Source organism: Protopterus annectens, chromosome 14.part0, assembly GCF_019279795.1.
Source record: "Protopterus annectens isolate FY-2018-M chromosome 14.part0, PAN1.0, whole genome shotgun sequence".
NCBI classification, from domain to species: Eukaryota; Metazoa; Chordata; order Ceratodontiformes; family Protopteridae; genus Protopterus; species Protopterus annectens.
This window is the reverse complement of record NC_056748.1, coordinates 830,644,851-830,658,580: the sequence shown is the minus strand read 5'-3', so window position 1 is coordinate 830,658,580 and position 13,730 is coordinate 830,644,851. Positions and strand designations below refer to the sequence as shown.

Below are 13,730 nucleotides of genomic sequence, written 5' to 3'. Positions count from 1 at the left end.
GTAGGGGTGATAATTCCCAGTACCTAGAGCCCCATATCACATTGAAGACTCTGTCTTCAAACCTTTCTCTCCTCTCTTACTTGTTTTATTTCATCCAGCTATTTTGCTATGATATAGGACCAGATTCCTAAAGACTTGTTCTCTGTGTAAGTGACTTACCTCGGTGTGAGTCTTATTTCTAAATAAGGCGTACGCTGGGGCTGGATTGTAAATGAATTCTTCTCAGTGTTAAGTAACTTGCTTTCAGTGTATACACTCATTGTAAGTCACTTACAACAAGAGCAAGTCCTTTGGAATCTTGCCCCTCTGTAAGCCTGCTTTATAGATAGGCTTACACTGGAGTACATCACTTACAACAAGAGCAAATATTTTGGAATCTGGCCCATAGACATGTCCATCTCACCTTTACATGAGTCCTTATAGAAAAGAAAGTCAACCTATTTTTCAATCCTTGGAGCAGAGACAGTAGTTTATAATAGTTTACAATGTGGTTCTGTCCCAATCCTTTCCCAGGTATCCCTCTTATAGTAGACCAATGTCCTCCAGCTAATTAAACATATCCTATTAAAGGTAATATTTGAACTTATTCAGACATGGATTTACCTTTGTCTACATAGCAGAACTGTAACTTAATTAGCCATCCTGCAGGAAGGTTTGTCCCAAGTAAATAACTAGTGCCAAAATTAAGGACTGAAAATAAATGCAAAATAATAACTTATTGTATCCTTTGAAAAGTCATATTCCCCAGAGAACTAACACATTGACAATATGACCCTAAGAGTTGACCCATGTGTTTGGAATTTGAGAACTTATGTGGACAGTGAGCTAAATTTGAGCAACATATGTCCATTGTTGTAAGAATGTCCTCTATTGCACAGCTTATAAACAAAGGGACTGTGTCTAGATTTAGGGATGTTATTGCTCCCCTTATTCAACTCTCATTAGGGCAATCATTTAAAACAATGACTCCTTTGGCATGTGTCTGTCCAGGCACATGCAACAACTGAAATACTTGCAGAGATACCTTAATAAACAGCCTAAACAACATGTCCTACATGGAATGATGCTAAGCCTTGTCTCTATACTAGGCAGCTTCCAGACTGTTAAAGAGGTGACCTGTGCCTGGCATACAAGGCATCCTCCGACCTGGATTTATTGCACATCAGTGAGTAAAATGGCATCAGAAATACTCAGTCTTGGGATATAAATCTCTTCTGCAACATCAACAGAACAGTTTGGAAGGATAGCTATATCTCACAGAGGATGCCGCTGCTGTGGAGCAGGCTGTGCTTTGACATACAACAAAGATCATCCTTGTCCATATTCAAGCGTAACTTGGATATATGGATGGGAAACAGAAAACCTACTCTAAAACTGCATCCTGTACTATTAATGGACAAAGGCAGCTCCTAAATGCTTTATCCCTTGCGTGGGACTCCAAATTATCTATGGTATGATCCCAGTTATTCTCATTAGAAAAAACAAACAAATAGTGCCTTCTAAACCAACTCCTGGAGGTAAATCCATTGGGGAACCCACTTAAAAAAACCTCTGTGAGGTTTTTCATGGAGTTATTCTCATTAGGAGTAATATATAATTATTGACCATGGAATGGGTAAGGCCAATCTCTAACCAAATGGTACAGGTTAATTTGAGTACAAAAAGGGAAATTGGCTAGGCTTAAAATGTCTCACAAGGGCAGCTAGCCTAGCATTTACCCATGAACTTGGCACTTCTGTCCCAAAAAGTGATTCTGCTTTTGCTGTAATAAGTTACATTGTGGACAGAAGTTGCACAGTTTTCGATGTTTACCTTTTTGTTCTTAAGAAAATTACATAAAAATACAGCGCCAAAAAAAAACAATGTGTGAATGTTGAATTTTACTAATACAGCCTTATAGTATTCACTTTATTGATCATTTGGTCTCATATAAAACCTACCCATTTCAGCCATCTTTATGCATGTCATTGGTTCCTACTGGGTCAGTGCCAGTACTGTTGTATTTTTGTTATGGTTTCAATTTTATCCCAAAGGAAAACATTCAAAAAATACCTTCTGAGCAATATTTTACAAGTTCCTCAATTTTTGAACTTCTGTTTTTGAGATGCTGTCATAAAATACAACACTGTAACTTATAAAACACTCAGATTTGATAGTGTAACATCATGACTCACAATCCTGAGTATTTTTTACAGTAACAGTTAAGTGCAGTCATTTCACTGGCATCATGTCAGGACTGAGACGGTTTTGATTTTTCAGTCCTTGACCAGCATGCTTTTTTAATCCTGTCAGGAAACTTTCCCATGACCATTATAGATCAGCAAGTGTTGAATTAACTGGCATGTATTTTTTATCAATGAGTTACGTAATTTAACAGTGACTTCAGTGTGGAAACCACTCTGCTTAGCTAGCCATCTTACCTGCAGAATACTTGAAGGGAATTATTCCTATCCAGTGTTATGAATGGCTGGAGGATCACTGGGATTTACATGCATGCAGAATGGTTGGAAAACTAGTGTATTTAAAATATTTTAGACCTTTTATACAAAAATACACACAGTACTAATTTTATTTTCAGAGGGGTAGTCCCAAGTGTATTTGAAGAGGAGACAGAGTTGTGTTCCGAATTGCTTCTGTATTATCTACTAAGTGATTACAGCAACTGTGAGAAAATTAATATTCTGCTCTGTTGTTAGTAAATTAATATGTTGTTCTGGTGTTGCAGTATTTTCAGAATGAAAGCTGGCTGTGGAAAGAGAAAATGTTCAGCAAGGTCAAATTCAGACTATTTTGAAAACTGATATCTGATTGGCAGTTTGGGTCCTATTGTGGATATTTTGAATATTCATATTTGATTGGCTGTTTAAGTCCTGTTTTAGGCTACTGCTCCACATCTCTCATTTTGACACACATATACTCACTAAAGTTGAATAAAGTGATAAGCCACTACAGAAGTGTTATTTCTCTCTGTTTTTCCTAAGCAAGGACTGGCAAATATAAATACATCTTTGCTATTATGATAACTGTGGCAATGGGCACTGCAAAATGCATTTCTTGGTCCAAGTAGACTGTAAAACTCAAAAAGAACATTTAGATTACTTATAACACTTAGGGTAGTATTCATTGTGATTACTCACATGTATTAAGGCTATCTGCACTGTCTGTGAATGAGAGCAGCAAAGCCATGATTCATAGATGTCACTTACACTAATGCATGATGACCTCAGATGAGCATAAGCAAATGAGCTCATAATGATATGTAAATGAGGAATGATGTAACCCAAAGTACACTAATGTAGTATTTTCTTGCCCATTTGCGATTCATAGTGGAATTGTCCTGCTTGTCCCTTCTGAACTCAGATATGTTATAAAAAGAGGAGTCTTGACAATCCTATCTACATTGCAATCCATGAAAATGCTGTCACATGCTGCAAGCCTTGCTATTTCCAGGTGTGAGCTGCCAAAATTACTTGCATCCAGTGTCTCTCACAGGTCAAGAAGGGGGAGATATAAGAAGAGGATAACTCATTATAACTTTCATAATAAGGAAATACTGCATAGGTTCAGAGTGGACAGGGACATTATAAGGGTCTTAGTCAGTATGTATGCATGACGCCCATAGAGGTACTGGAGAAATGCATGGATTTCTTATCCCTGTGGATACTAAGTTATATACAGAACTCACTAGACTTGCCATGGGGACCTTCCAGGGATAGACTAGGAACACATTGAGTATCTCACAGGCTTCTGTCTCAAGGATACTGCAGTAGCTCCTGGATCTAATCTTGGAATATGTGGATCAGTACATCTGTTTCACAGTGTCACCTATTGACTGAACCAGGACTATGAGTGCCTTTTATGGGGTGGCACATTTAACTGAGGTACTCAGTGTGATAGGCTGCACCCATGTTGTAATTAGGACACCTTTTAGTCCACAGGGGGAGTGACACCACAAAAGGAAGGGCTACCATTCCATCAACTGCCAGGTAGCGTGTGATGCATGGGAATGCATCACCAATGTCTCTGCCCAGCATCCTGGCAGTGCACATGATTCCCATACCTGGCACACTACCTCACTCTACCACCTCTTCCTGCATGGTAGGATGCCCAGTGGTCATCTTGTTGGTAACTTAAATTCAATATAAATAAAAAAGACACTTACATAGTTATTCATGGTAAAATGTATTGCTGAATAAAAAATCACTTTTCCTTTGTTTTATCTCCCCTCCTCATTCTCTCTCTTTTTGTTTTGTCTTTCAGGTAAGACTAGATATCCATTGAAGCCATGGCTCATGACACCAGCAAGAAATCTAAGTAGAGCTGCATGCAGAAGAGACCTATAAGACAATCCCGTTCCAGACCCATATTGTCTTTGAGAAGGTTTTCAGCCACCTGAGGTGCCATTCCAGGTTCTTGAATGAGTTTGGGGTATGCTTTACTATGACCCAGTTACTGCATGGAGAATGTTTACTGCATGTTGCATTCTGCACAACATGAGCATGCACCAGTTTGGTGGTGAACTGACCCATGCTGTTACTGCAGTTCCTAGTTACAGTCTCACTATGACTAATGATGACCAGCTAGCAGCAGTAGTAAAAGACCCAATGGAGTAGGCTTATGTATGGCATATGACTGCGTGGGTAAATAGGTGGTGTCTAGTCAAGAACTATGGACGATGCCACTCAGTTTAATGTTTCCTTTGTTGTAAAAAAAAAAAAAAAACAGAGTATAACTGATGCATGCAGTGATATCTTTGGGCTATGTTGTGTGATGTGGTCTACTGTCACTGTTCATCTGACATTTTCTCATCTTAAATTTCAGAATATTTACTAATATTATTGTTGGTAAAAGTCATGCCCGAGTGCTCTGTTTTTCACAATATAATCTGCTGAAGTGGTTACCTAAGTATCCATGTACTGAATGCCTCATGTGGTATAATCAGTAATAACTGTTACTTCCATATTTAACATGAGTTCATACTTTGCATTTGAATGAAAACATATATTTGTTATATTACACATTTTTCCTTATATTAAAGTATGTATTTTTCTCAAGTAATGCATATCAGACTTTTTGCCATACACAATAATATGTGACTTCAGAGACAAAAAAAAATATCATTTGTGCAGTGGTGAGGGTGAAGTGGCAGCAGTGTTTGTTTACATGGCAGGAAACTCGTTTTAATCCGTAATTTTCTAATTAGTGTTGCTTTGAAAACTATGTATTACTACTTTGAAGTTGTTGCTAACTTCCAGCTGTAAGAATAGTAATCCATAAAGCACTGGTGTTAATGACTGCAATCTCATGCTATGTCATACATATTTCTTTCCATAGTTTCCATGAGATTTCAAGCAGCACCATAACAAGGATCAATGCATAAAGTTGCAAATTGTCCAAGACCCCCTTTTTAAATAATTTATCCCCTTTTGAGTTTAACATTTACCTATGTTTCTGACCATCAAATGCTAAGTAACAGAATTGCCATAGCTGATTCACACTACTTCAAAATCAGATGAGTCCTACACATCTCCTAATGATGGGCTAGGTGATAGTGCATGTGAATTTGAAGAGGTGGCTGTTATATGTTATGGATACTGAGTTGGTGCAATATCACGACATAGTTGACGCTGGTGATCCTTCAGACACTGACTGACTGTGCTGCATATATGTGATCCGGACTTCAAATGAGAGGTTCTGATAGGTATAGATGAACCCTGACATGGTCTACATGAAATCTATTGTGCTTGTTCCCCTGACTAATTACAGTTCTTTCTTGAGAAGAATTTATAGTAGTCTTAAGTGATTTGCCCCAACTGTCTGTACATAATGCTTTGGTAAGTCCTAAATAGTGTACAAATGGAGGCAGCCACAGATGCCTGGTGTGCCACCATACCTCACTTCAGTGAGATCATGGTATTATTCCTACTCTGGAAATCCTCATGCATACCATGGAGGATTTGGACTCTCTGGGGCAATGTTTTGAAACTTAACATTGTCACAGCACATTTGTTGCTGGGCATCCAATACGTTTCGTGTTTCCTGGAGTAGTTGCAACAAATGTCTGCATCTGGCTTCCCTTTTTAAAGTTGTCACTGTGGACACTATTACCTCTGAATGCCTAACATCATCCTCAAAGTATTTGTCTGGGTTTGGAGGTTCTGTTGTAGAGGTGTATTGGTGTTCCTCCTGTACAAGCTAGTGCAATGTCAGAATGTGCATAACTTTGCAATGCACTGTCACTTCCTGCAGAGTTACTAACATATTGTGGGGTGTGAGATCCTGCCACTAATCTTGAGGACTGCATTCCACTTTCCTCAGGCCACGTCATAAATATAGCTGTGTTTTCACCAACATTATCATTATCAACAGCAGTCAGTCTGCTGTTGATATCTCACCATTAATTGGTATAGTGAAACTGTTTGTTTCCACTACTGACCCTATATAAAAATAAATAAAACACATTATTAATCAAAAAATAGCATACACTACTGTCTGCTTAATAAGGAGTTGTATGTTGGGGGGGGGGCACTTACCACGCATTTTGCCCTCATTCATTTTGTGTTGATGTGGAAGGTTCATGTATTAATAGTGATTGCCATGTGGTTAATGTGGCCATTCCTTGTCAGCATTCCATTCTATATGTTATTGTTTTTAAACCAACCTTCCTGAGCAGATGAGTGTTGCTGCTGCAGTTGTTGGTAATTGCCAGTGTCCACACCTCCTCAGATTATTCCAGCACTATAATTGTCTGTATCATAGTCATCCCCTGCAGATGGAGAGGAGGTATTCCTCATGGGGTGTTAATGGTATAATTGTTGGAGCCCTCTCCCAGTACTGGTATGACCTGTTGCATTTTGTCTCAGTTTACTTCTAGTACATCCTACAATAGTGTGTTAATATACATTTTCTGCCACCCACTGCATTAATGTCCAGGGCAACTTGATTCCAGGCTTTTGTCCTCTTAACTCATTTGGGCCCCCTTTACCAAATAGATCTTATGCATTTGTCCTAAGGCCTGCCAAGAGGATGTGATTTACCTCATCGTTGAAGTTGTCCTTTCTCTGCTTTGATACACAAAAACCTTATAATTATCAGACAAGCAATGTAATGACTTCAATCCTCATATAAAAGGTCAACATAAGCCACATAATTATAAACACATGCAAAATCTCACTCTAACAAAGTAAAGTTGTGCTATACTAATGTCTGCAGCATCATCCACAACACTAAAGCAATCACTTTTTTTTTTTTAAAGATTTCTTGTCTTAGCCCCTACCATTTCAAGTATTCATCATGCTGTTATTTTTCACTCTTCAGTGACACTCAGAAATCTTCAGTTAAGGACACGTGTGTGTTCAGCCAACAACACATTATTACTACTTCGGTAATTCATAATTATAACACAACATATGTATGAATATATGTGTGCACAATCAGTACATGACATCAAAGTAATGACTTTTTATGAGTGATCACTAATCATTTTCCATTGCTGCTGTAATACTTTCCTATTTACAAATAGCAATGTTACACTATTCATTAATAGCCATGATAATATCACCATGATATCAGTAAAAATATTTCTTCAATATAACTCACTATTTTTACAGCATTAAGTGCTTCATATTAAATTTAAATTTTTTTTCATTCTGTTTCCTCACTTTAAGAACTCCGTAGTTACCTAAGACATTTACCACCCAGCTCAAGTAATGACAAGTTAATATGGTGGTATTTAACTATTTCACAAAACTCCAGGTCTATTTACACATTTTATATGCAAGTTAGGCCTTTTTACATTTATCTCTATGAATTGCAGTAATTTCTGTATGTGTACTGCCACTTACAGATATAACTCACTCTCGATTACTCATGAACGCAGTCTTGGGTTCATGGGAACATGCTGTGGACAGCGGATAAATCTGTAGCAGTCCTTAGCTTCCCCCAGAATGGACAGATATGCTCAAATCTTAAGATATTCAGAAAAAAACAAAATGGAGTCATATGTATTAAAAATTGCACAACTATACAGTGCAATTTCTACCCATCTAACATCATATGGTACATTAAAATCTACAGAAAAATGTTTTTATCCTAAACTCTATAGGAAACCAACTTTTAGCAACTCTTATATACATTTTAAAAGTTTCCATCCCATGATTACAAAAAGAACTTAATTAAAGGGCAATGTATAAGGCTGCTAGGATGATTTCTAACCGTAGTGATTTAGAAATTGAATCTGAATTGTTGGAAAACATGTTTTTAGACAGGGGGTAGGTACCCTGTCAATTTCATCAAGCCTATTATGGGGGAACTTTTTAACAAATGGGAAAAAATACAAACCCCTATTAGGACTAGAATTGGAAAATGGGAATGGTACCCAGAATGAAGGTACTTTATATGAAAGAGCACTTGTCCTTGAGTACGATGATTGGGCTAAATATATTTAGGATGTCACTAAAAGTAATTGGAATATTTTGAAAACTAACCGTGGTGTGTATGATATTTTAGGCAAAAGCCCACCATTGTTTTTAAAACTGCACCTAATTTTAAAAGCTTATTTGAATTCGATAATAATGCCAAAGTAAAAAAGTGAAAGCAGCTAGATCGGACACAGTGAAATGCGATACTTGCAACCAGTGTTCATTTATACTTTCTTTAAATGTTCTTGTCCTAGACAACTCTTCAAAGAGTACAATTCACCTGGTTGGTAGTAACTGCAAATCTAGAAGGATAGTTTATATTGCAAGTGCTCAGGTTGCCGTAGCTTTTATGTGGGCAAAATGAAGCATGTGCTTAATAAAATAATTTATGAACATCTGTATGAAATAAAAACTAGTAACTCTAACAAAGCACTTTACAACACACCCTGATATGTAATAATTTCACCAATTTCGAATTTGGTGTGCTAGAACAAGTCAAAATTAACCTCAAGGTGGTGATGGGAATCCGAGTTAGAATATAGGGAACTGTGGTAGCAGCTCAAACTGGAAGCTATGAACCCACCTGGTTTAAATGGTATTGTATCTATTTTGTCACTACTTAACATTTGAACAGCAAAACTGTAGCACTTTATGACTATCAATTTATTGTGAGATTGTTTTGATTTATGCTGTATACACAAGTATATTTTAAAAGATCGATCAAATTTGTTGCTTTTGCTTTGTCTTTTTAACAAATGGTGTTTTATTTCATTAATCAATCTGAGTTTTTTTTTTTTTTTGTATTTATGAACTGGGTTAGGATGTGATGTTATTCTGATGAAGTTCCGGATTTCTGAACAAAAGCGCTCAATTTGAATTTTTGGAATAAACTTTTTTGTTTTATGAATGCAGGTTGTTTAACTGGGCTCCATTTGTTTAGTTAGTGTGCAGTGTGGCATTCAACTCTTGACTTGAACAGCAGTTTCTTTTGATCAGATGGTACATCTTGTCATATCAAACAACTCAATAGTTTATAAAAGTAGCTCATCACACACACACACATAGGTATATGTATTTATTCAACCCTCCACCCCCCTAAAAAATATTCCTGCTGCTACAATGAAGGAATAAATGACATTCACATATAATACTTCCAAAAAGATAGCTAAGGTGAAAGTACAGCAACATTAGCAATTAGTAATAAAAACTAGAAATGATAATTGCATATTGTTTTTATGTACCTTATAAATGTAATGAGAATGTATTCCTGTAAAAATAACATGAATGTGACAAAGCATTTTTGGTTAAACCAAACTTGCCAATTATAACAGTACCTGCTGTAATGCCCCTGCTGGTTAACTGGGTTTGGTTAAGGTGGTGTCACACTCCAGAGGGAATGGTTCTAAGCCTGTGAACTACAGCCCTGTCTGTGCTTCTTTCTTCATTGTCTTTCTGACTCCTCCAGTCATGGCAGTACCTGTTAGGGCACATGGCTGTGACCCAAACTGTTCTGATGAGGAGACCAAAATCATGGTCTAACTGCTGAAGGAAGTGTGAAATGAATGTCTAGCACATACTTTAGTGAGAAATAACCAATATTATTATCTCTCTTACTTCTGCCTACATTTTAAATCATTCTTGTACATGCTAAGGATTAGTAAAGAAGAAAACTATCAAGCACTCAGTTTTGAACAGCTTTAGGAAACAAAAACTTCCATGATCTGTCACATTGTTCTGTGTGTCTGCATGTTCTGGGTGAACAAATTTTAGAGACTGTTACATGCAGAGCATAATATTTAAAAAAAAACATTCAACCAAAACTGTATTTATGTTTATAAGTGACAGTAAAAGGAAGACTAGAAAGGTATGAGAATTCAGATACTACGATATATTTGAAGAAACACATGGCAAGCAAATACTCCAGTGAATGGAATGGCTTAGAAATAATAATTCTATACTTAATATTAATGGAAAAAAGAGAAATAGAGGTAAACAGGAATTGTCTTATGTCTTTTCTTTACAGCTGAGGAAGAAATCTGCTACAACAGGAGACAGCAGACGTGACAGAAACAGACTAGTTGAGTCAGCTGGTAAGCCTGAATAAAGTAGTAGGTAGTATTGTGTGTTTAACGGATTACATTACTAGATATATATATTGGTAACAACTAATTAACAACAATTCATACAGGATTGTAACAAAAACAACAGAATACATTCAGTACATTGCTGAAAACAAGAGTGACATATGCCAGTATATAAGTGCAAGTATGTATAAAGGGTGTGCTCATTGCAATATTGCAAACAAATGCATATCAGGCACAAATATGATGATTATGTTTGTGTAGTAGACTGAAACATGTAAACCCTACCATTACATCTTAGCAAATACTTTCCTGTAAAATGTGCATAAGCACTCCCCATAAAGTGTCATTCCAAAGTGTGCAAAACCACTTTTCCAGAGTTTCAAAGTCTGCATAAGTATTTCCCATACATTCTGTTTTCATTTGATAAAGAGTAAAATAAATAAAAATGTTCAAAAGTAAGAAAATGAATATTGTGTAACATAATGTGTAAAGTTATTGAGTAGATTTTCTCTTTTGTCTCTCACTCCACCCTTTTTATCTGTTTTCCTTATTTTAATTATTTATTCCTTTGTCCTTTATTTTTTTATTTTATTTCTTTTCCACTTATGGGATTGACCCAGACACGTACCTCCTTGGGTAGGGAGTGCACACCCTCTGCCTATCCAGGGACATTATCACAGGATCGGAGTAGTGGCACTAGTCCTGCAGGCACCCCAGCATGTGGCAGCATGTCAATTTTCACTGAATGGGTGCTTCAGGACTTGATTAAGGATGTGTTGGAAGAGGTTGAGATAGGTGAATTCAGCCAGTTGAGACCTTGCTTAGGCATGTTCAAGACACTCTGCCTGAAATGGTACCAACCACTGCACCACCACAAGCCTCTATCCCCTCAAAATTGGTGTCCTCCTCTCCTCCACCATGTGGCAGTAGGCTGGGACTCCTGCTGGTGCTTCTTCAGCCTTTCTTCCCTTATCCTTTCTCCTACACCCTCTTACCTATTCCCCACCCAATCTACACTCTTGTATTAAAAGAATTTGAAAAAATGGGAAATCTAGCCCCTGCCAAATATGTTGTGCCCCTCCTCTGCCAACTCCTCCAGCACAGCTCTTTTGATATTTTTGTTATAGGTTCTCCTCTTTGTTGTCTCTCCCCTTTTCCATTCTTTCCTATCTCTCCATTTCTATTCTTTAATAAACAATCAGGATATTCACACAAGGATAAACTCATATAAAGCATATTAAACCAATTTATTTTTTAAAAATATAAATAGTAAAAGTTGTGCAGTCCACCAATTGCTTTAAGTGTTTTAAGCATGACTGCACATAGCTGCATCTGTCCACAACATCTGAAGACATTCAAAGTAACACAAAGTTTACGGCTTTCACGTAGTACTTTATATGCACTTATGTTTTGCAAGATGCCCTCACTTTTCCTTATTTAGAGCTAATACCCTGTGCTTCTTGTTAATAACCACTATATGGTTACGTACTGCCAGACTATAAATACCAGCCTCATTCTTTTATGAATTAAACCTAAAATGAAAAAAAAAATAACATTTTCAGATAGTCACATTTCCCTGAATGCTCAATTTCAGTTTTACAGGTGGCAATTCAGCTTCTTATTCAATGCAAGAAAAACAGTTTGCTTCAACAAAGGGTATTTAGAAAAATCACCCATCTTAACTGAAGGCTACTTTCACCATGGGATGGAAAACCATGTTTTACAGTTTGCCTGTGTCTGCATATGCATGAATGTGCATGTTTGCTCACATTTATGTGTGTGTGTGTGTGTGTGTGTGTGTGTGTGTGTGTGTGTGTGTGTGTGTGAGTGTGTGTGTGTGTGTGTGAGTGTGAGAGATCTTGGAATGGTCAAATAAATTAGGGGACTGGTGAGGGAAAACAGAGAATATAGCCCCTTGTATGGTTGGTATGCAAGGCTGTCCTCCTCACAGAAATCAGTGTACCATACTACATTGTGAAAATAGTGCACTGTTGTGAAAGCTACCTTCTTTGGGTTAGTCTTACTGAAATTAGTGTAAGTAGAGCTTGCTTCAGGATGATATAGACATGCCTATTTCTATCTAAACTAGTAACATTTGTTATTTTAGGCCACTTTTCAGTTCCTACATTAGCTGTTTTTCATTTGAATGATAACAACAGGAAAATAAACGCATGTTAATTATTTGTTTTATGCATTCAAACAAGTGCATTAAATTTAGTTAAGTCTCTGTATCTTACCACTGGTTTCCTTGGAGAACGTATGTAACGGTCTTTCTCATCTTTATTTTCCTGAAAGGAAAATAAGTATTTTGTTATAGTTTTAAGTTATGGACCATTACTTTAGACGTTAGTGGCATTATGAGTGATTCTGAAAGTGGGTTTTCAATACTCTCCTCCTGCAACATGACTGCACACTCATGTTCATGTACTTGTTTCCATGCATGCATGCTTGCACACACATACACGCACACACAAAATACCATCAACACTAAGATGGACAATAAGATCAGCAATATGCTTAGAGCAGAGGTTCAGACTCTGGTAAAGTAATCCTCCCTTAAACTAAAGAAAAATCTTTGATTCCCCACTATATATATATATATATATATATATATATATATATATATATATATATATATATATATATATTATATATATATATATATATATATACATACACGAGTCTAGGACATTTGCTCAAATGAGTAAATGTCCGAAACCCAAATGGTCGGGCATACTTACGCGAAAATGCTTTTAACCGAAGAAGCACTTTTGCGTAAGTATGCCTGTTGCCGAGGCCATACTAGGGTGTGGATAAGGGATAATTCCCTTTTCCCCACTGTAGTGCAGTCTCAGAGGAAGAAAATTAAAGTAGGGGGGTGTGGGGGGCACAGCCCCCCACATAGGGGGTGCAGGGGGGTGAAGCCCCCTGCTAAACCATTAATGTAGTGTTTTTTTTTTAGTTAACACACTTTAACGGATGCTTTTTCGATAAAAGCGCTTTCGGTAAAGTATGTTCGGTGGTTATGGATTCGAGCAAACGTCCTAGATCCATATATATATATATATATATATATATATATATATATATATATATATAGTTCCTATTCTGTTATCGAATCCCTGAAAACTCAGATGTTCGAAGTTTCAGGAATTCAAACAACAAAAAATAAAAAAATAAAAACCCTAACTAGTGCCTGACTGTTGCAAGCAGGGGGGCAAGCCCC

At 37.0% G+C, this 13,730-nt stretch overlaps 1 protein-coding gene across 2 annotated transcripts in view; it reads right to left on the bottom strand.

Annotated features, from left to right (window-relative positions):
* The window catches only part of LOC122789276, a 389,942-nt gene that overhangs the window by 60,552 nt on the left and 315,660 nt on the right, over window positions 1-13,730 (bottom strand). For both annotated transcript variants that reach the window (XM_044056578.1, XM_044056579.1), the window contains one exon: window positions 12,742-12,792. In XM_044056578.1, the coding sequence (XP_043912513.1) occupies window positions 12,742-12,792 (51 nt within the window). The remainder of the gene's footprint in view (window positions 1-12,741; window positions 12,793-13,730) is intronic.